General features: G+C 41.4%; 3 protein-coding genes across 6 annotated transcripts; all 3 read right to left on the minus strand.

Moving 5' to 3' along the window:
- Positions 1 to 4,117: 4,117 nt before the first annotated feature.
- LOC120827665 (interferon-induced very large GTPase 1-like) lies at positions 4,118 to 12,996 on the minus strand. Its single transcript, XM_040190732.2, has 5 exons — positions 12,700 to 12,996; positions 10,292 to 10,323; positions 10,058 to 10,136; positions 9,872 to 9,910; positions 4,118 to 9,789 (listed from the first exon to the last, which is right to left on the minus strand). Exon 5 carries the CDS (start codon positions 9,625 to 9,627, stop codon positions 6,832 to 6,834), a length of 2,796 nt encoding a protein of 931 aa, XP_040046666.2. The 5' UTR covers positions 9,628 to 9,789; positions 9,872 to 9,910; positions 10,058 to 10,136; positions 10,292 to 10,323; positions 12,700 to 12,996; the 3' UTR covers positions 4,118 to 6,831.
- On the minus strand, positions 4,755 to 5,917 carry LOC144384621 (interferon-induced very large GTPase 1-like). The gene has a single exon (XM_078084652.1). It carries the CDS (start codon positions 5,915 to 5,917, stop codon positions 5,171 to 5,173), a length of 747 nt encoding a protein of 248 aa, XP_077940778.1. The 3' UTR covers positions 4,755 to 5,170.
- A 1,070-nt stretch (positions 12,997 to 14,066) lies between the features above and the next one.
- LOC144384620 (uncharacterized) lies at positions 14,067 to 20,091 on the minus strand. 4 transcript variants are annotated; one of them, XM_078084651.1, is made up of 4 exons: positions 19,231 to 20,091; positions 18,345 to 18,555; positions 16,987 to 17,146; positions 14,067 to 15,443 (listed from the first exon to the last, which is right to left on the minus strand). In XM_078084651.1, the coding sequence occupies exons 1-2, from the start codon at positions 19,594 to 19,596 to the stop codon at positions 18,526 to 18,528; spliced, it is 396 nt and encodes a 131-aa protein (XP_077940777.1). In that variant the 5' UTR covers positions 19,597 to 20,091; the 3' UTR covers positions 14,067 to 15,443; positions 16,987 to 17,146; positions 18,345 to 18,525. The 4 variants fall into 4 exon arrangements, with proteins under 4 accessions (XP_077940777.1, XP_077940776.1, XP_077940775.1 ...); XM_078084650.1 differs by lacking the exon at positions 18,345 to 18,555; XM_078084649.1 differs by lacking the exon at positions 18,345 to 18,555 and having other exon boundaries at positions 14,067 to 15,492.
- Between the last annotated feature and the right edge of the window lie 148 nt (positions 20,092 to 20,239).

Raw genomic sequence — 20,239 nt, forward strand, 5'->3', positions numbered from 1 at the left:
CCAGCATGTTAAAGCTGCATTGCCAAGGTTATAGTCTAACGCTGCCAGGTTTGTCTGAAAACATTTCTTGTAACCGGATAACTGTGATCAGGTGTTTGCAGCTCAAAATTTAGGCATTCAATTTACATGATACAGGCAATACTATTTTTTCTACATGAAATACCACATATTTTTTCAGCATGCTAAACAATGACTTCTGGTTAACCCAGCACAGGAAGTTATTTGAAGTTTGCCGATAATGATTGCCATGGTCTGCCAAGACAGAAAAATATTACATTTTGGCTTTCATATTTTTATCTTATTTTATTCTATTGTATTCTTATATCACACCAATCACCAAGACAAATTCCTGTATGTGTATCCTTCATGGCAATGAATCCCTTCTGATTCTGATATAAGGTAGGACCTACAACCATAACTACTGAAGCACCATTTTGGACAAGTGTGTATAAACTACGGTCTGCGGGCCAACAGCGGCCCGCCATCTATATTTAATAGGCCCGTATCAAAGTCTAAACATATAATGGACCATGCCCACTGCATTGCACTTCTTAGTTGAACACAGTTGTGAAAACTGTCAACATCTCCGGCTGAAGAGGAGGCTGAGCTGGTCACCATGGTCTCTGTCAGAAAGCTGATCAACCAAATGCTGACACGGCAGAAAGCCCACTACGTGGAGATACTGGACAGACAAACGGACACCTTTAATAGGTTTGTCCGGGTGATTCTGGACTCCGCCAACGAGCGTCTTGACTCCATGAACAGAAGTGTACAGGAGATCAAGGACAGTATTCATTCACCCAGCGAGAAGTAGATGAGATTAAAGCCAATGTAGCCAAAGTCTCTGGATGTCTTTTATCTTACACCCTGCTCCTCACAGGTTATGCACCTTAAAGGTTAATCTGATCCCGCTCAACATTTCTTAGCCGAGAGTTAAGACCTTGATAATGCTTCACTGTGAATATTTTAAGAATCGGATAATCGGCAAAGTTGATCATTCGCTAAGAACAACTAAACCGTTGTAACTCTACTCCACATCCTAGGATTCTTTCCAATTTACACATGTTTGATGAGACTTTGGGCCTGAAGAGATGTAAAGTTGAATCAAGTCACCTACTGGTAACAGAAAATCAAATTTTCTAGTATCCAGTAAAAAACGAAGGTGGCATTTCGAGAGGCTTTAATTTGTAAAATGGCACATCAGAATGTCCTGGTTATCCCTGAGTAGCAGTAGCGAGGACCCGTCCAACGCTGCTTGCTGCTTTAATTCCTTATTCTTTTTTTCTTTAATATCTATTAAACTACCGAAAAAAGGTTTAGTTTGCTCATTTAAACGTCTGTAGATTAAAGAACAGGGTTCAAGAGCTATGAACTATTTAACACGAAAATGATATTCATATTGTGGCTGTGTCAGAGACTCACTTGGAAGAAGCCATAGAGGATGCAGCGGTTTCAATTCAAGACTACAATGTATTTAGATTGGACAGAGACAGGTATGGGGGAGGTACTGCTTTCTACATTCAAAATCATATTCCAGCTTACAAAAGGAACAATCTCGGTGTAGTAGGAGTAGAACCCTTATGGCTCCAAGTTCATATCCCACATCTGAAACCTATATTGACATGCTGTTGTTATGGGTCACCATGCTCTAATGCTGAATATCTGAATAACATTTGCATGATGCTGGAGAATGTAACTGATAATGACAATGATATTTACATTCTTGGTTGTCCAGTAATTGTACATTGAAAAGGAAGTTGAGTAATGCAGCCACATTATGCAACTTATCTCAAGTCATAGATGTACCCACCAGAATTACTGTCAATAGGGACAGAATGATCACGTCAACATGTATTGATCACTTTTTTAAAAATTGTTCTGAAAAATGTTCTAAAGCTGTGTCGGTACCTGTGGGCTTCAGTGACCACAATATTGTCGCTTCAACTGTGAAATCAAAGGTGCCTAAAGTAATTCATAAAAGAACATATAAAACCTTTTTAGAAAATGATTTTATTGCCGCTGCATAAAATATTCAGTGGGATTCTGTGCTCTAGAAGATGCATGTGAATGCTGCTGTCACACCTGTATGTCAAGTTGGGTTTTTGTCCTGTCTCAATGTTTGTTTGTGACTTCATGTTTCATTTTGGAAAATAACTCTCGTTTCAGGTTCCTTGCGCTTCCTCATGTGTCACCAGTCTGTCTTCCCTGATTCCTGATTGTGTCCACCTGTTCCCACACTTCCCTCATGTGTACTTATAGTCTGCGTCTCCCCTTGTGCTGCGCCAGTGTGTCATTTTCTTTTCGCCTCGCTCGCCCGCCTCGTGATGGAATTGAGCCCAAGTCAAAGTTTTGTTTGTCCCGAGCCACGTTAGAGACTCCTTATGCTGTTGATTGCTCCTCAGCTCCTCAATTTATTCCAGAGCCTTTTTTTGTGATTGGTTGTTTTGTTATTTGTTGTTTTTTGGTTCCCAGGGATTTCCCTGTGTTTTTTGTTATGAAATAAAAGCTTCAGCTGAAACCCTATTCTGCGTCCGAGTCCTCCTCAAGAGCTCCCTCCGTGACAGCTGCACTGGACTAATTTATGAATTTATTTTATGCAGTGTGTGATAAGCACGCTCCAATTAAGAAGTTCACTGTTAGATCACTCAAAGCACCTTGGCTGGATGAGGAATTGAGAAACTTGATAAGAGAAAGTGACCTACTGAAAAGATCTTATGTCAGGTAATGTAGCAGATTGGCAACCTTACCACTCACTGAGAAATATAATAGCAAAATTAAATGAATAAGGTGCTTCAACTAAGTTAAAGCTGGTTTCTGAATGGATCATGGAAAATAAGCTGAAGTTCAATGTTTTAAAAACTAAATGCATGGTAATAGGTTCTAAATATGCTCTCAGGACAGATCAGAAATGAAGCCTCTTTTTAAAGGATGCTACTTCAGAACAGGTTAAAGAGTCAAACTGCTGGGTGTCATTATCAACCAAATACTCATGGTCCACTCAGATTAATAAGGTAGTGGTGGGAATGATTAATGGTATCTATGCCATTAGAAGGAGTGCTCATCTGCTAACTAACACAACAATTAGACTAGTCCTACAATCTATAGTTCTGTCAAATCTGGGATACTGTCCTGTTATCTGGTCTAGTGCATTAAAGCAAGAACTTAGTAAACTTCAGCTTGCTCAGAACAGAGCGGCACGTCACTGCTCGGTCAGGAGTAGTGTGGATGACTGTCAGGCTGTCATGGATGAGGGGGGATGAAAGACTGGCATGCAGCCTTATGCTGTTTTTAAATAATGTGTGTCAGTTTGTCTTTACAGCTATCACATGCAAATGAGAGACAGGGTTATAATACTAGACAGGCACTAAGTGGTCACTTTACTTTTCCTCTACCCAGAACCAATGCACTTAAGAAAACAGTAATCCTCAGAGCTATTGCATACTGGAATGTGCTCCCGTCATATTTGACTCTAAAAAGAAGTAAATGGGATTTCAAAAGGAAACTTAAGGCAGCAATGATCAGAAAGGAAATTAGAGTAGGAATTTTCAGAAAAACAAAAATGTTATTTTTAACTCTGTTTTTCTTTTTGTTTTGTTTTTGTATCTCTTCCTGTAAATGTTGTTCTCTAAGTCTGTGTTTTTGTTCAGCAACATTGATCATGCTCGAAAGCTTTGTATGATTTTTATTGTAATGTTTTTTCCTGGATCCCAGGAAGAAAAGTCTTCACTTACGGTGTAAACTAATGGGGGTCCTTAATAAACATAAACAACTGCGAAACTTCAACGTAGCGCACTTCCCCACGCTGACCGAAATCAAATGCGCATTTCCAAATGCCAAGCTCTCTGCTAAAATGGGTTAATGCTGTACAAAAGCAGATTGAGAACCAGAATGGCCGACAGCATCTCCGTGACGTCCTTCACGTCTCAACCACCACACTTACTACTGACCAATCATTTATTTGTGTAATAAGCTTGAAATATCCACATCCCCTATTTCTCTTCTTGTGTCTCCCTTCATGCAGGACAATGAAGGGGTATCAGCACCCTGAGAACCAATCTGAAGCTCAATGAGAGAATGACCTGCCAACCCCTTTCCTAAAAAATAAAAGGATGGAGGCTTTTTTTCTTCAAACATGTTTAATTATCAAACATAAAATACCTGCATTTGATTGATTTTGGCAATATTAGTGCATTAGAAGTGAGGCAGTGTACCTCACATTTTCTGTATGTGGCCCTCAGGGAAAAACGTTTTGACACCCTTGATTTAAGCAAAAAACAAAACCAAATCCAACATGAAAAGTAGTAATAAGTAAGAAAAAACATGTTTCATAAATTACACACAAAATAAAACAAAATAGGAAGAGCAAAATATTTGCATAAAAATACACTTTTTACACATTATGTCAACTGACGATTAATAATTGATTGAATCAATTTCTAACCTATCAGTTATTGTAGTTCTTTTTTTTATATATTTATCTTATCTACTGCAGACAAATGCATTGTCCAACTTTTATCAAAACAAGTGTTTCCTGTCACGATGCTTTTAATGAGACCTGTATTATGTTAAGAATTAAATCCACTAATGGTTGCCATTTCTTATTTTCAGCACAAAAACCCTTCACAACACAATAATACATCGTAAGGGATTAAAGATGCAAATCTTTCTATGAATGACATATATCCGCCATATACAGTTTTACACAGTGATCAACATCTTTACAAAAGCAAATACCTCAGCACAGTTTCATGTCATGTCTTTTCGATAACACCTTTATTCATGGTTTAAACATTTTTTCTCTCAATAAACAGCTTTAAAACAATAAATACAACAATATTATCTTGTAAAATAAAGTAAAAAACAATGAGTTCTCATTCATTCTGGTGCATCTGCATCCTTGTATTACAAACAAACACGTAATTTGTAAATATGCAGACGTTTAATCTGTAGCTAATATTATATTGATAATATTATTCAGCAACTGACTTTGTAAGTGTATACTAATTTAAATATTAATGATTAAATTATAAACAGGTGCCACTTCATTCATTTTGGAAAGACTCTCATTATTGCTATTAATGAAAACCTTCAATTAAATCCCAATTTAGACAAATAAGACACTTCAGTCTTTTGTTACTAGGGTGGAGTTTTGTTCTTTTTCTGACTTGTTCTACATTTCCTCCAGACTCTCAATAGCTTCTTGTTTACTGTAATAACGCCACTGTCTGGGATTTTCTCCTCTGCCCTGGAACCTCATGTTGTAGTGGTCCTCCAGTTCCTTTTGAAATGTGCAGACAAACCATTTCCAGTATGTCAGTTTAGACTCATCGGGAATAATCATCCATGAAGCATATTTCATTCCAGCTGTTTGATATCTTTTATAAGGAATGCTGACTTCTGAATGACTGGGAATGAAACCTCTATCACTAGCAACAGATGTTGTGCAGAAATCAATGTCCAGGTCCTTTATGCCTTTCCAGTGAAATCCTGTAATCCCAGCAGGGCGATGGAAAGTGACTTTATGTTTGTCAGGACTGTGATCTTTGAGTGTGTTGGTACAAACAGCTGCACAGAATGGACACTTTACCCAGCAGCAGTTACAAAGCTGATCAATGAGGATTTGATCAGGCTTCATTCTGAATTTCTTCATTTCATCCAGTGAGAGGCTTCTCAGCTCCTTTACGATGGATTCAAGACCTTTCTCTATCTCTTCTTTGAGAAAGTCAAAACTGTTCAAGTCACTGAAGTTTTTACAGCAGATGGTGTTGAATGTTAGCTTAGCTTGTAGCAAACTGGAAAATTCCTCCATCCACGTGTCTGCATCTCCTCTGCCGGTTTTCACTTTCTCTGTTGCATCATGTAAAGCGTGACACACCAGATTTTTGATGTCGTCCAAATTTTTCCTGAGTATTTTCATGCCCGTCTCTTTTCCCTCTTTTGTGGAGTATTTCTGTACTTCTTGTCTTATATACGTCTCTGTTTGGTTCCTCGGCTGTTAAATGTAGGCAATAAAACTATTGAAGTCCTCTTTCTCAGCAAGTGTCTTCAACACATGTTTCTCCAAGTTCTCCAACAAACGGCCTCAACAGTAGAACTCTTCAGCTTATCACAGATTTGTTCTCCAAGCACAACAGCAGATGAGCTTCCTTTGCAGAACTTTAGGAAAACTCTGTAATATTGCATTTTCTTGCTGTCTACATAAGACTGTGCATCATTGTTCATTTTGAATTCCTTGTGGGATTCTGAAATCCATGTCCATGCTCTGTGAAATATATACAGCAAGAGATCAACTGTGAACTCCTTCTTTAGAGCATATTTCTTCTTTGATTCAAAGTCAGTCACTTTTTGTTTTACAGTGTTGGCAGCTTCTTGCAGGTAAGTTAAACTGTAGCCGGTTGAAGCAACAGGTCTTTGCTTCATTTTGTTTATGGTCTGTTTTTCAACATCATCAATCAGGGTTTTGATCAGTGGCTGTTCTTCATCCTGAAAAGGCCCCATGAAGAATTTTTTTATTTTTGTAGTGAGGGAGACATAATGACCTAAATCACCAGCATGTGACATTGTTTTGTACTTGCCACTCATTTTGCAGTCATTAACAAGAGACCATTCAAAACCAAGGTTCTGAAGGACAGTTGACTGATCTTCATCATAGTTGATGTCCTCAATAGGTTTTGTATCTGCAGTTAGTTGTGTAACTAAGCCACTCCAGACAGAGTTGAACTGCTTTTTAAGTTCCTGTTTATTTTTTTCCTTGTCCTTCAACTTATGAGCGAGTTCTTTGCTTTTTTGTAGCAGGTTGTTCTCAAACTCTGTCTTCTTGTCATCAAGCTTTTAACAAGCCTTTTTCTGCTGGATGACTTCATCCAGTTTTCTTTTCACTCCTTTCACTAGTTCATCACGAAACTCTTTGATTTTCTCTTCAAATCGACCTCGCCACTGAACCAACATGTCTTTGTCTCTGTCATCATCAAAGTATTTTCTCATTTCTTTTTTGATTTCTTCATAAGTTTTGTTCACTTCTTGATGAAGGTAAGTGAGTTCAACCGTGTCAAGTTTTCTATTTTGAATTTTTGTATGAAGCTCGTTGTCAATGGTCAGCATGTTGCTTCTCAGTTTCCAGGTCCAGTTCTCATACTCAACCTCAAGCTTTCTGTACACTGCAATTTCAAGTGTGTTTTTGAAGCTGAAAACAAACTGCTCGTTCATCAGGGCTTTCCACAGGTCCTGGATTTTGCTTCTGAACTCAGAGAGAGTGATCCCAGCACACTCTTTAGCTTTGGAGAGGATGATGGTCTTCAGCTCTTGGACACTCTCACTATAACCTGGATTCGGAGGAGCCATAGGTGGACTTCCCTCCCAAAGCTGGGCAAAGTATTTCACATCTTTCTGCACATCAAATGCAATGACGTCACTGAAGAACTCTGCATCACAACCCTCTTCTTTGGCTGCTAGTTTGGCCATGTCGTCCAGTTTTTCTTGCAGCCGTCTCTTTCCATCCATGTTTTTCTCTGCAGCACCAATATCTGTAACATTCTGATGAACAAACACACAACTTGGAGAAAGTTTAATCTTCTTCATCCTCATGAAATCCTGAACAACAATCTGCAGAACATCTTGCATATCAGCAGGATTCTCTCCAAAGATGTTGATCAGTGTCATGTTACCCAGACCAACAACAAATGTTGCCAGTTCATTGTCGTGATGAAGAGTGGCATTACCTTCCAACTCAAGAGCACGCAGTCCTTCAGTGTCCACCACTAGTACGTAGTCAAACTCAAAGTCTTTCTTCATCTCCTTGGACACTTCGACCAGCTGCATGAAGGCACCCTTGGTGCACCTGCCAGCACTCACTGCAAACTGTAACCCAAACATGGCATTCAGCATTGTTGATTTTCCACTGCTTTGTATGCCTAACACTGACAGAACAAAGACCCTCTTGTCGCCCAGTTTCATGATGACTTCCTCTAAAAGACCAGAGATCCATGTTAGAGGTACATGACCTGCATCACCATCCATCAGCTCCATTGGGTGTCCTGATACCATCAGCTCTGCAGCCAGCTCAGGGTATTTAGACCAGTCAGTCGGTCCACTCTTTGTGGGTTTCTGCAGAGATTCATGGGCTTCATAGATCTGTCCCATTTCTCTGAAGATGTGCTCCAAGCCAAACGTTGCTGACTGTAGTTTTGTTGATATTTTATTAAGCTCAGTTTGCTTTGTTTTCAGAAGTTCAGTCTTGTCATGCCTCTTCTTCAAGGCCAAGACCTCAGCCCACTTTGTATCATAGGTTTGGAGAATTGAAGAGAGGTTGTCTGTGGAGAGGGCATCTATTAAGATCTGAGTCCATTTCAAGAAATACTCTTTTTCATTTCCCGACAAAGTTGAGAGGCTTTCAATGAACATTTTCATTGGTTCACTGCAGGAAACATTGACTTGTTCTCGTCGTTTTTCCATCAGTTTCTGTTCCTTTTGAACTTTATCGTACTCAATGTTTCCTTTGAGGCGATACAGTTTTTTGTGGATTTTGCTCCATTCCTTCCACAGTTGACCTTGACAAGGGAGATATGTATCTTTGATATTTGAAACTTCTATCCCCTGAAGCAATTGCACAATTTTCATTGCTGCAGATTTCCCTTTTTGGCAGACTGTGTCGTCTTCATCCACTTTGATTCCACAAACTTTATTCATGGACTCAAGCTGAAAGAGTGAATGAGATCCAGACATAATCTTCCCAATAGTTTCTCTCAGTTCTTCAGAAATTTCTGACTGGCTTCTGTTGTTCAAACCCATTTTGTATTTTCCCTTTCTCATCTCCACAGCACCACCATCGCTATCAGCAATGAGACAAATGAGAGGTTTTGCACACTTGTAAAGGGCCGAGATCACTGCACTACTTTTATCATTTTTTTCCAGAGTTGGTACAAGTACCACATTGACTGAAGATTTGTCAGTCAGTATTTCACTCTGTTTTTCAAACGACAGAGCGTCACCATGAAGATTACAGAAGGCGATGCAGTCAGTGAAGGCATCGTTAGGTTTCCCAGCGGGGCAGTACCAGGCAATCTCTGCAACACCATCCATCAGGTGGCGAGACTTGGTGCTACCTGGGCAGTTTCTGTGGAAGAAGGTGTTGTGACGATCGTTGATCAAAGTGTTCATCAGCTGAGATTTAGACACAGATGGTGAACCCAAGCGGAGGAATGAGACCATGGGTGTCTCAGCTTTGCAGATGGACATACTCTTCATGGTGACCACGTTTGAGTCATCTTTCATCTCTGATATCTTCCATGTTTTTGTTATTTGTCTGAATGTCCACAGAGGACATTCAATATCCATTGTTACTGGGTCAGGAACAAGCAAAGGTAAGGCATACTGACACTGGGAGAGCTTTGTTATCATGTTCTGCTTAAAAAAGCTGTCTGAGCAGTGAAACACTGCCATCTGAACATCCATTGGATGCACGTGAGTCTTGAGATTAGATCGATCAAAGTCATCATTGGTGCTGAAACAGTCATCCAAGTCATCATCCTCAGTATCATCAGTGAATATATTTTCCAAAGGGTCGGAATGGCTTAACTCTGTATTTTCTTTTTTTGTTGTAATATATCTGGCTCTGTAGTCTAACATCATCAACCTCTGGAGAAATGTATAAGCCACATCTTTCTCAGATACATCAACATCCTGTTTTATAGGTGGACCTAATTACAGGGAATTAACCATTTTTTCTTCAAGGCGAAGTCTGCTAAGCAGTGTTTGATATTGTTTCTTCCTCTTGATCCCGTCTTCTGACTTCTGGAATAAGTCGAAATTGTATGTAAAAAAATATAACCACATTGTGTAGTAACGTCATAAAGATTAATTTTCAGTTTCTTACCATTTCCATGTCTCCGTTCGTATCCATATCAAAAGGTACCTGGTGTAGAGTAACAGACTGTATTATAAAGCAATCAAGAATAATACAAGAAATGTGCTGTTGAACTAATGTGTATTTCTTTATATTGGTAATGTTCACTGTGAGCAACTACTTTTTCCAGGTATTGTACTTATCATTAGGTAGTACCTTTCTCATTAGCAACAGATTGTCCAGACTTGATGTCAGAGTTCATTTCAATATCAGCCGGTGTTTTCACTGGGTCACACTGAGAACACAAATAATGGGGGGAGAGGGGGTTTATAGAGTGTTTAAATATAAACTACAAAAGCACCCAACTCCAATCCTTACCAATAACTTGACTTAAGAGAGGTATCATTAATAAATACACACCGCGTGTGAAACAAAAAATCTCACATTTACCTTTTATTTTGCTGCATTCTCCTCCAGCTCGCCTACAGCAGGGCAAAGCAACAGAAAGCATATCGCAGAATCAAGCAAAGAACTATTGGTCTTGGGTCACTCAAACATTCCAAGATTGATCGTTCAACACCAAATAGACATAATATATGTTTTATTTTATTTATATAGACTCAGATTTAAAGAAACCCTCTTTGGTCACTGTTGAAGCTCTCAGAGATGTTGGACATTTGTCTGATTATTTCCGTTATTTGTTAAGCTGTAACTCATTTTTACACGCCCATCTCAGTTGATGCCCCGCCCCCTACGCCACATCTGGGCCAAAAGTCTGAATGTGAAAAAAAACGATCTGAAATGTTCAAAACCAAAACTTAAACTTTCAGGTCACATTTTTTTTCAAATGAGATCAGAATCAACCAGGTGACAGTGAGTCCCTGATGATTCAGGGCTTAAGGCCTTATGGGGGCATTGGGCCAAACTCTAAGTTATAAAAGGGGCAAAGTTGACGTGGTGGCGGAGAAAACCTCACTAATGAGAAAGGTCCAGAGGTCAACGGAGCCTCGCACAAGTCTCTATGACAAACAAGTGATGACAAACAAGTGAATTTAGAAGATGTGAATCCTCTTCTAATCCAGCAGTCTCCTTACCACACCCCTTGTTTGGCATGTTCACAAGCACGCACCTTCATACACACACAAACAGGCACATACATACAAACAAACACACATCCATGGCAAATTATTGCCTCAATAACATTTCTAAGACAGAGTGAGCTACAGAGCTGCTGGTTGCAGGTAAAAATGGGATTACTGTTTAAGAACCAATAAAGTTGTATAGTGATGATAACTGATGAAGATGAAGTGACTTTCTTTCACCTTGTTTTCAGCTGCACTCTAACTCCTCCACTGCAGGATCATATTGGAATAGTAGAATACATATCGTCAAATAAAAATACATTGTTGAGTTAAGTTTATTTTAAAAACCATTGAATTACAGTAACTTTTTCATCTGTCCCAAATAATAACACCGATTTGGCTTCAGACTCTGTTTTAGCTACTTTATTGTCACTGCATTCCTCCTCCATCTTAGCGGTTCTTCATGCTTCATAGGGTTGTAAGACAAAGTCAGTTAGAAATATACTATAATAAACTATTCTAGTATCTCTCAGCATCACCATCCAAGCTGGAGGACCATGTATTTTCTTTGAAAAGGAATAATTCAATGTTTCCAGTAAAATAAATGTTTTAACCAGAGCCAATCACAAGCCATCGAAGGAATCTGTGCATAGAGATTCATAAGTGATCCTGACTGAATTTTGATTCTGAATTTGGTCCTTGTAGATGTGCTGCCTTGTGAAAAATGTTTTTAATTGACACAAATATCTCAACATGATTAGTAGCTCTGTCCTTTACAAATACCTCTTCACATATTAGGCCTGATGTGTTTAGCTGAAGAGTTCTTTTAAACCTTTGATGACAAAAACTGAAAGTAGGATACGTCTGACACAGGATTTCTGTGAAAACTGACAACATAATATTGATAAAACTAAATTAACTCAACACAGACAACTGCCAACCCTGAACACCTGCAACAGAACCCGGTACTACATTATAAAGTTTCATGTGTATTGGCCATGTGGTTTCATGTGTATTGGACAGGACATCTCTATCTCTAGAGCTTTTTCATAACAAAGCATGTGACTTAGAGGAAAACTGCAATGAGACTCACGGGTCACAATATCAATAGCGAACCCTGTCAGCAATGAATACATGCAACGATACATAAATGGCGCCTGGCCATGCAACGCTCTAAACATGACTAAAAGCATCATGAACTGGATTCAGAACTTGATGGGAAGTTAATGTAAAGAAATCAAATGTTTAGATTCTAAATCATTTTTTTATAGAAGCAGCTGCAAACGTTCTTTGTTAACTTGAATCAATTTTCCAACAACAACTCAGTAAGTACAACCAACTTTGACAAAATCTTACAATGCTTTTATAGTATCATGCCAAATGCAGGAGCAATGTGTGTTCATATTATTATACGTGCTGCATAGCAAATTCTCGGTCTCTCTCACTTCTCTTTTTAGAAATAAAGCAGTAAAAACATAAATCTGAGTCATAATGTATATGTTATATTAGGTAGGGTCCGGAGCTACTAAAATTAAACATGAATTAACTACACAAAAATGCGTTTATGCTGTAACTCATCAGTTTTGATAAGTGTTGGCGTGGAATTTTTTCTATTTTTAAAAGCCAAAATACATCAAAAATAATAAAAATAATAGTAAAACAATATTTAACTGTTGGTGAATGAGGCCCAACGTCTTTTATAAAACCCATGAGCTCTTTAGAAGTGTACACAAAAACACAATACACTTGTATAAACTATTGTTCGTGTCGTCTTACCTTTGCGCGGTCTGAGGAAGTATGGATGTGATGTCAGTGTGCAGGTCCTCTTTATTCAGAAAGAGATCCGGAGGCTGAGCTCTATCTTTCCCTCACAAGCCCCTCCCGTCTGCTCTAAAACAACGTGAATCTGAGAGCTCTGCACGCAGTTTGATAGTTAATCAGTGAAGTGAAATACCAAAGATAAACACCAACTGGCCTGTAATAAACAATAAAACCACGTAAATTCAAGGAAACTACTGTTACACTGAACAATGAGACAACAAAACCTTTAACTGTTTTTTTTTTGGAAACAACAAAAGTGAAAGTGTAAGTACGAGAGTTCATTTCCTCTAACTCACGTGACTTAGAAGGAAACAGCGATGGGTGGGCCAGTTGATCTAAGCCTTGTTTCTTCTCACCTCTTATATATAATGTGTCACCTTACATCAGTTTACTTATCATTTCATAGATCTTCCTTAAACTACCTTTCATCAACGATAAAACAGGTTTAGATGTATTTAAGCTAATTGTTAAATGTACAAGGTGTACTGATCGCATCATGAACTGGATTCAAAACTTGATGGGAAGTTAATGTAAAGAAAGCAAAAGGGGATTCATGTGAGATAAATCAAATGTTTAGATTGTAAATCCTTTTTAATACTCTGTAATTACAACCAACTTTGACAAAATATTACAATAACTTAATATAGTCATAATATAATCACACCAAATGCAGGAGCAATGTGTGTTCATATTATTACACGTGCTGCATAGAAAATTCTCTGTCAGTTTCACCTCTCTTTTCGAAATAAAGCAGTAAAAACATAAAACTAAGTTATAATGTATATATTATATTTAGTAGCGTCAGGAGCTACAACATAAATTAACTACACAAAAAAATGCATTATTTGCTCTAACTCATCAGTTAGTGAGTAAGTATTGCCGTGGTATTTTTTCTATTTTTAAAAGCCCAAAATACACTTTAAAAATAATAAAAACAATACTAAAACAATATTTAACTGTTGGTGAATGAGGCCCAACGTCTTTTATAAAACCCATGAGCTCTTTAGAAGTGTACACAAAAACACAATACACTTGTATAAACTGTTGTTCGTGTCGTCTTACCTTTAAGTAGGTAAGGTGTGGATTTGATGTCCTATTTATTCAGTAAGAGATCCGGAGGCTGAAATTTTCTGAATAAGTATAGAGATAGTGTTTATAAACCCCTCCCCCTGCTTTTAAAGAAAAGTGATGTGACGTGTTTGTTATAACAATCTGAGAGCTCTGCAGGCAGTTTGATGGTTAATCAGTGATGTGAAATACCAAAGATAAAGTCCAACTGGCCCAACCTGTAATAAAAAATAAAACCATGTGACTTCAAGGAAAATGGTGTAAATGTTTATATCGAGCTCAGGATGTTTTAGTGAAGCAGAAACTGTTACACTGAACAGTGAGACAACAAACCTTTAACTGTTTATGAGCACAGCTGTGTATCATTATCTTCTTCATGCATGTTATTTTTTCAGAAACAACAAAAGTGAAAAAGTGTAAAAGTGGAAGTATCAGAGCTCCTTTCCTCATAACCCATATGACTTAGAGGGAAGCAGCACTGAGGGGGCCAGTTGATCATAATTAGCATTGTGTCTCCTCAGCTGTTATATATAATGTGTAACTCATCTTACATCAGTTTACTTATCATTTCATAGATCTTCCTTAAACTACCTTTTATCAACAATAACACATTCGTTGAGATGTCTTTAAGCTAATTGTTAAGTTTTCCATATGTACTGATAGCATTTTACAGTTCCTAACCTTGTGATGTAAATGTGAATTTAACCTTTACTAAGAATGGGCACAGTTATATGACTACTTAGACTTATAGTCTAACAAATGTCTATGGCGCTGGTCTGAGTGGGTGCATTTCAGCAGCCTGGATGGCGTTTTGTAATTGTTTTGATGCTCATTGACCTCTGTGCAGCATTTGTTATGTTGATTTAGTATAACTACAATAACAAGGCAAGTCCTTGTATGTGAAACCACACAACCTGATCCTGTTACTGCTATGAATGATGTCTGTATTCCTTTAAAGAAGAAGATTCCAAAAGTCTTTAAGTCTCCCCAAAATTTCCTTGAGGGCCTCTACTTTGATTCAGTTTTGTCGTCATTAAGAGTGCTCCTGCTGCGTCTAAATGTCAGATGATGGATCAGTGATTATTTCTCTACAAATGTTTTGCACTGGCCCCTCTGTGCATTGGGTTCCATTTCACAAATGTTGCCCTCGTTCCTCAGCACCTCACTCTGTTACACTCTCCACCATGGGTACATATTATTGTGTTAATGTCTCAGCCGGATTGTAGTTTGTAAAAGCGTGCCACAAGATAACAACAGCTACATTTCAAGTACGTTATTGGACCAGCGATCGTCACTGAATTTTTCACATGTTCCCACTAGAGCTCCACAATAAATACCTTTTATTGGATTCTGTCCACTTACTACAGGCTGAGAATACCATGACAGCTGAAGCTAAAAACACCAAGAAGTCATTGTCTTCTTCCTCTTCCTCTGCAGCTTCTTCCTCACATGCTGTGTGTCTGGAGTTGAACTTCTGAAAGCAGCTCTGGTTGTCAATCAAGCTCAGTACCTCAGTCATAAGGGACGGGCCGAGGTCCACGGTGGACGAGGAGAGGGAGTCTGAGCGGGTCATTTTGAGGCCTCCGCTTTCTGCTAAAGAGCCATTGTGGAGGTCTCCATCTTGAAACTGTCTGTCGAGGCGAGAGAGGCGAGGCAGAGTTACAAACCCAGACTGCAGACCTGCAAACAGGCAGAAGAGGAAACCGCACTATAGTCACTGAAACTGTTAGATGCTACATTTCAATCAGAAGCCACATTGTGAAGAATAAACCTGTGACACTCGAAGGGATATCCAATCTAAAAGATAATGGACCGTTTTACCACCACAAATACCCTTGAGTTTGAAATCAGATGTTGAAGACTGCATCTGCACACATCGTTTCACTTTGAGGTTTTAGAATAATTTATTTTCTGTCGCCATATGCCAGAGAAAGACAATTGTATGTGGCAGTTAAAGGAGAGACGACATCATCACTACTCGATTAAACGTATAAAATAATGTGTGGGGAAAGGTTTAATGAGAAACTGCATCCACAAATGAGTAACGACAAAAGGAAGGTGAAACAAAGAAAGTTTAACCGGCAACAACAAATCTGTAAGTGAAAGTAAGAGAGCTCGATATCCTCTTTGTGACGACTCGAAGAGACTGTGAAGATTAACTTCCTGTTTTTATTTTTGTAACCACGGCACTTCCTGTATCTAGTTTCCCCCCCACAGCTGAGTTTAGTTTGCAATCACCTCCACCTGTATTTAAGCCTCAGTTCCCTACTTGTCTGTGTCAGGTTATCTTTTGTGTTTCCTAGAGGTGTATGTTTGTAGTTAGAAGTCCCCAGTGCCGTTTTTGGTAAACTTGTTTTTACTTCGTTGCCAGGCTCTCTTCCTTTTTTGTTTCTTCAAAGAGCGTGTGGATTCCGCCTTTGCCTGTGCACCCTTTTTGTCTTGCATTAGTTTATTTTTCTAGTAAAAGATTTCAAACCTGCAAAGAACCTTCTGTGCCTTATTGCTCTGCACCTGAGTCAAAGTCCTGACCCCTGACACTCTTTGTCACAATGGGGAAAACCCATTACATGTGATTTCCTCTCAGTCACGTGATTTATAAGAAATTGATCTGTCCTACTATCAGAAAAATAAGATAATCCATTTGTCTCGCAGCAGGGAAATATCGCAGCAGCACAGGTGACGTGCAAGCAGAGACATTGTAAAAAAACGAAGAACTTACAATCACAAATAAGCAATAATAAAAATAAAAGATAAATAAAAGCTGTTGGCGGACCGACCAGACTGCAACAGAGCACAAAATGCACACAAGTGACGCAGTGTGTAACTAATAACATTCAGCTAATATGTTATTCGTGTGTCAAACTCCCTTTTCCATTGCATTCACATGTATATACAAGAATTGTTTGAATGCTTTGTCAAGCACTCATTTATAAATGCGGCTTACTTATATTTCAGCCTGTTTGTGAAGGTTTGACAGGGATTCAGGAGTTAAACTAAAAAAAACAAGCACTTGAGTTCCTGTAAACCATGTGATTTTAGGAAAACTGAAGGACTACAGTAAAAGAAGACTGAGGGAAAACCAATAATTACTTAAAACTTATAAATATATATAAATATACTTATAAAAACACATATCTACACGGTAAGAGTAGTATATATATAAATATCCTTTACCCCTTGCTGGTAAAAGGTTGGACCCTGTGACAGGTTCGTCCTACGTGGGGGTCTCGGAATGACGAGAATGCAGCGGTCTGTTCCATTGTACACACTTTATTTACAAATAACACACGGCCGCCTCCTCGCCTCGCTCAGTTTCGCTGTCGCCGGATCTCTCCTACTTGAGGCAGAACACACACAAACATGATTAATTTCACCTGAGGCCAATTATGCCTCCTCCTGGCACCGTTCCCCGAACCACTCCCTTCTCCGTCCCCTCTGCAGACGAGCCAAACCACGCCCGCCACCACATACCCCCACCGCCCGACACAGCCATCTGCGCCCCCGACCTATGGACCACCTTGAAATTAAAAGGCTGTAGAGCGAGATACCACCGAGTGATCCGGGCGTTGGCATCTTTAAAGCTGTGGAGCCATTGGAGCGGGGCGTGGTGCGAACAGAGGGTGAAAGAGCGTCCCAGGAGGTAGTAGCGCAGGGAGCCGACCGCCCACCGGATGGCCAGGCACTCCTTTTCCACCGTGCTGTACCTGGCCTCCCTCTCGGACAGCCACCCCCCACGCCCCCCACCTCCTGGGACCAAACGAAACCCCAGCCCTCTGTTCGACGTGTCGTTCTGCAGGATAGAGGGGAGAGAGAAGTTAGGAGTATGAAGGAGTGGTTCGCGACCGCGATGGCTGCCGTCTTGTCCACCTGAGGGCGCACCAGCCCGCCCTCCAAGTGGTACCCCAGATACCGTACCTCCACCCGTCCAACTGCACACTTCTCCGGGTTGGCGGTGAGCCCCGCCCGTTCCATCGCCTCCAGCACTGCGCCCACTTGCCGCACATGCTCCTCCCAGATGGTGCTGTGGACAATTACATCGTCCAGGTAGGCGGCGGAATATGCAGCGTCCCGATGCAGCACCTGATCCATGAGGCGCTGAAACCTGGCTGGGGCCCCAAACAACCCGAAGGGAAGTGTGGTAAATTGGTACAAACCGTACGGGGTGGAGAATGCCGTTTTCTCCTTGGACTCTGGCGACAGAGGAATCTGCCAGTAGCAAACCGCTCCTGCAACCTGGCAACGTCCGCCTTCTGGCTCTCAGAGAGATGAGCCTCTCGAGGGAGCGAGGTATGATTACCTGCATTTGGAACCTCCGGCCCCAGCTCCTCCCTTTCCGATAACGTAGAGACCAGAGAGACGGACTCCCCCCCCCCCCCGCCAGGCTTTCAGGAGGTTCAGGAGGTATGTGTACCCCCGCCCCTGTCAGACCGCACCACCTTGTAGTCGACATCCCCCACCTGCCGTGTGACCTCAAAGGGCCCTTGCCACTTGGCTAGGAGTTTAGAGTTGGAAGAAGGAAGTAATACAAGTACCTTTTCTCCCGGTGTGAATCGTCACAGCCTGGCCCCTCTTTCGGACAGCCGTTGTTGTCGCTCCTGGGCCTGCAGCAAATTCTCTCGTGACATCCGGCCCAGTGTGTGGAGTTTTGCTCGCAGGTCCAGGACGTACTGGATCTCATTCTTGCAGGGGCTTGGACCTTCCTCCCAGCTTTCTTTAATCAGGTCCAGCACCCCTCGCGGCGTCCTGCCAAACAAAAGTTGCACCGGCGGCGCACGTCCCCCCGGATGCCTGGCCAATATAATCGGGTCATTATCCGGTTTAGCATTTTTTCGTATCGCATATGACCAGCCATCGGGTTATAGTGAGCCGCCTGGAAAATCATTTCCCGGCGGCTTTTCGGCAACAGCAACTGAGTTATTTCCTGCCCCGTCCGAGTGTCAAGACTCACTCTCTACAGTCTGTCCCTAATCAACGAAAAGTGCGGAAATGACTGCTCTGCGTCAGGGCACACCAGGTGACCATCAATACGTATCACTTGGTCGTAGGCTGAGCGTAGGGTATCATCACGACTGTTCGAGTGTAAAATCTTCCATGGAGCGAAACTCAGGAGCTGGCGGAGTCTCTACAGGAGGCTCCGCGTGTTCCGCCTCCCCGTCTGCAGTGTCGGACGACCCCGCGTCACCGCTGAGCACAGCACACATCTCGCATTACCCTGTCGGTAGTTAACACACTCCCGCAGCCCCCCCCCCCATTACCTTATTGAACCCCGGGCCAATCTGTACCCAATATGATGGGGTGCATCATGGGGGGAGCTAACCGCGACCTTCACTCTATGCTTTTTCCCCTGATACCACATCTAATTTCCACTGATACCACAGGATACTAGTGAACATCCCCATGCACACACCGTATTCTCACCCGGTCTGCCTCCACCAATGCCCCCGGCCGAACCAGGCTCTGGTGAATCATAGACCACGTGCAGCCGGAATCAACCATTGCAGCTACCGGTGCAGCTTCTGGTCGGACCGTCGCCGGCGGGCTCTCCCGGTCCCCCTGCTGCAGCACCACCTGCGCCGTCACCCCTCGGACTTCTCCAGCGCCGTCCGGCTGCAGCCACCTCGTGTTGGCGTCTTTTAGCCGGACGTACGCGAACGGGCGGTCCTGTGGTCCCAGCCTGGCCTCGCGGAATCGCCGGCGGTGGTCCTCTGGCGACAGCCCCAGTTTGTCCACAACGGCCCTTTTAATGTTGGCGTAGTCGCGCCGCTCCGCCAGTGGCAGCCCCATGGCCGCGATCTGCGCCTCCCCGGCCAGGAGAGGCAAAAGCCGGACCGGCTAAAAGGCACTACCCTTTCCGTAAGGAGTGAATGTCGTTGTGTTTTCCTATTTGCTGTTGGGTTTTTCACTTCAGGGCCACTGTAAAGAAGTCATAATGGCAAGACTAAGAATAGGTCACAGCAACCTACGAAACACACTGTACTTGATCGGGAAGCATCCAACTGGCCTCTGTGAGCACTGCCAGTCACCAGAAACGGCAACACGTTATCCCCGCCTGTAATAGATACAGCACAGAGAGCAAAGGAAATGAAAACGCAAGGGCTGAAAGGAAGCGAGACAAACAGTGTACTACGGTGTAGTGGGGTCGAGTAAGCTTGGAAGAAGGTGCTTTATACAATTTTTGCGGGCAACCGGGCTGATGGGGAAAGTTTAAGCGGTGGGAGCCAGAGGATGGCGGTAATGCAACAAAAAAGGATGCAAGCCACCGTTAAACACTACAGAAGAAGAAGAGGAGATCAGAATAGATCCACATCTCCACCACACACACAACTCAGGCAGAGGGCATGGCTTCGATTTAGTTTTAGATTTTTATTTAAACTGATCCTAGTGGCAGTTTTAAGGTAAAGATTTGAACTGAAAGCTTAAAGCTTGA

The sequence above is a fragment of the Gasterosteus aculeatus genome, chromosome 11 (assembly GCF_964276395.1).
Source record: "Gasterosteus aculeatus chromosome 11, fGasAcu3.hap1.1, whole genome shotgun sequence".
Taxonomy (NCBI): Eukaryota; Metazoa; Chordata; class Actinopteri; order Perciformes; family Gasterosteidae; genus Gasterosteus; species Gasterosteus aculeatus.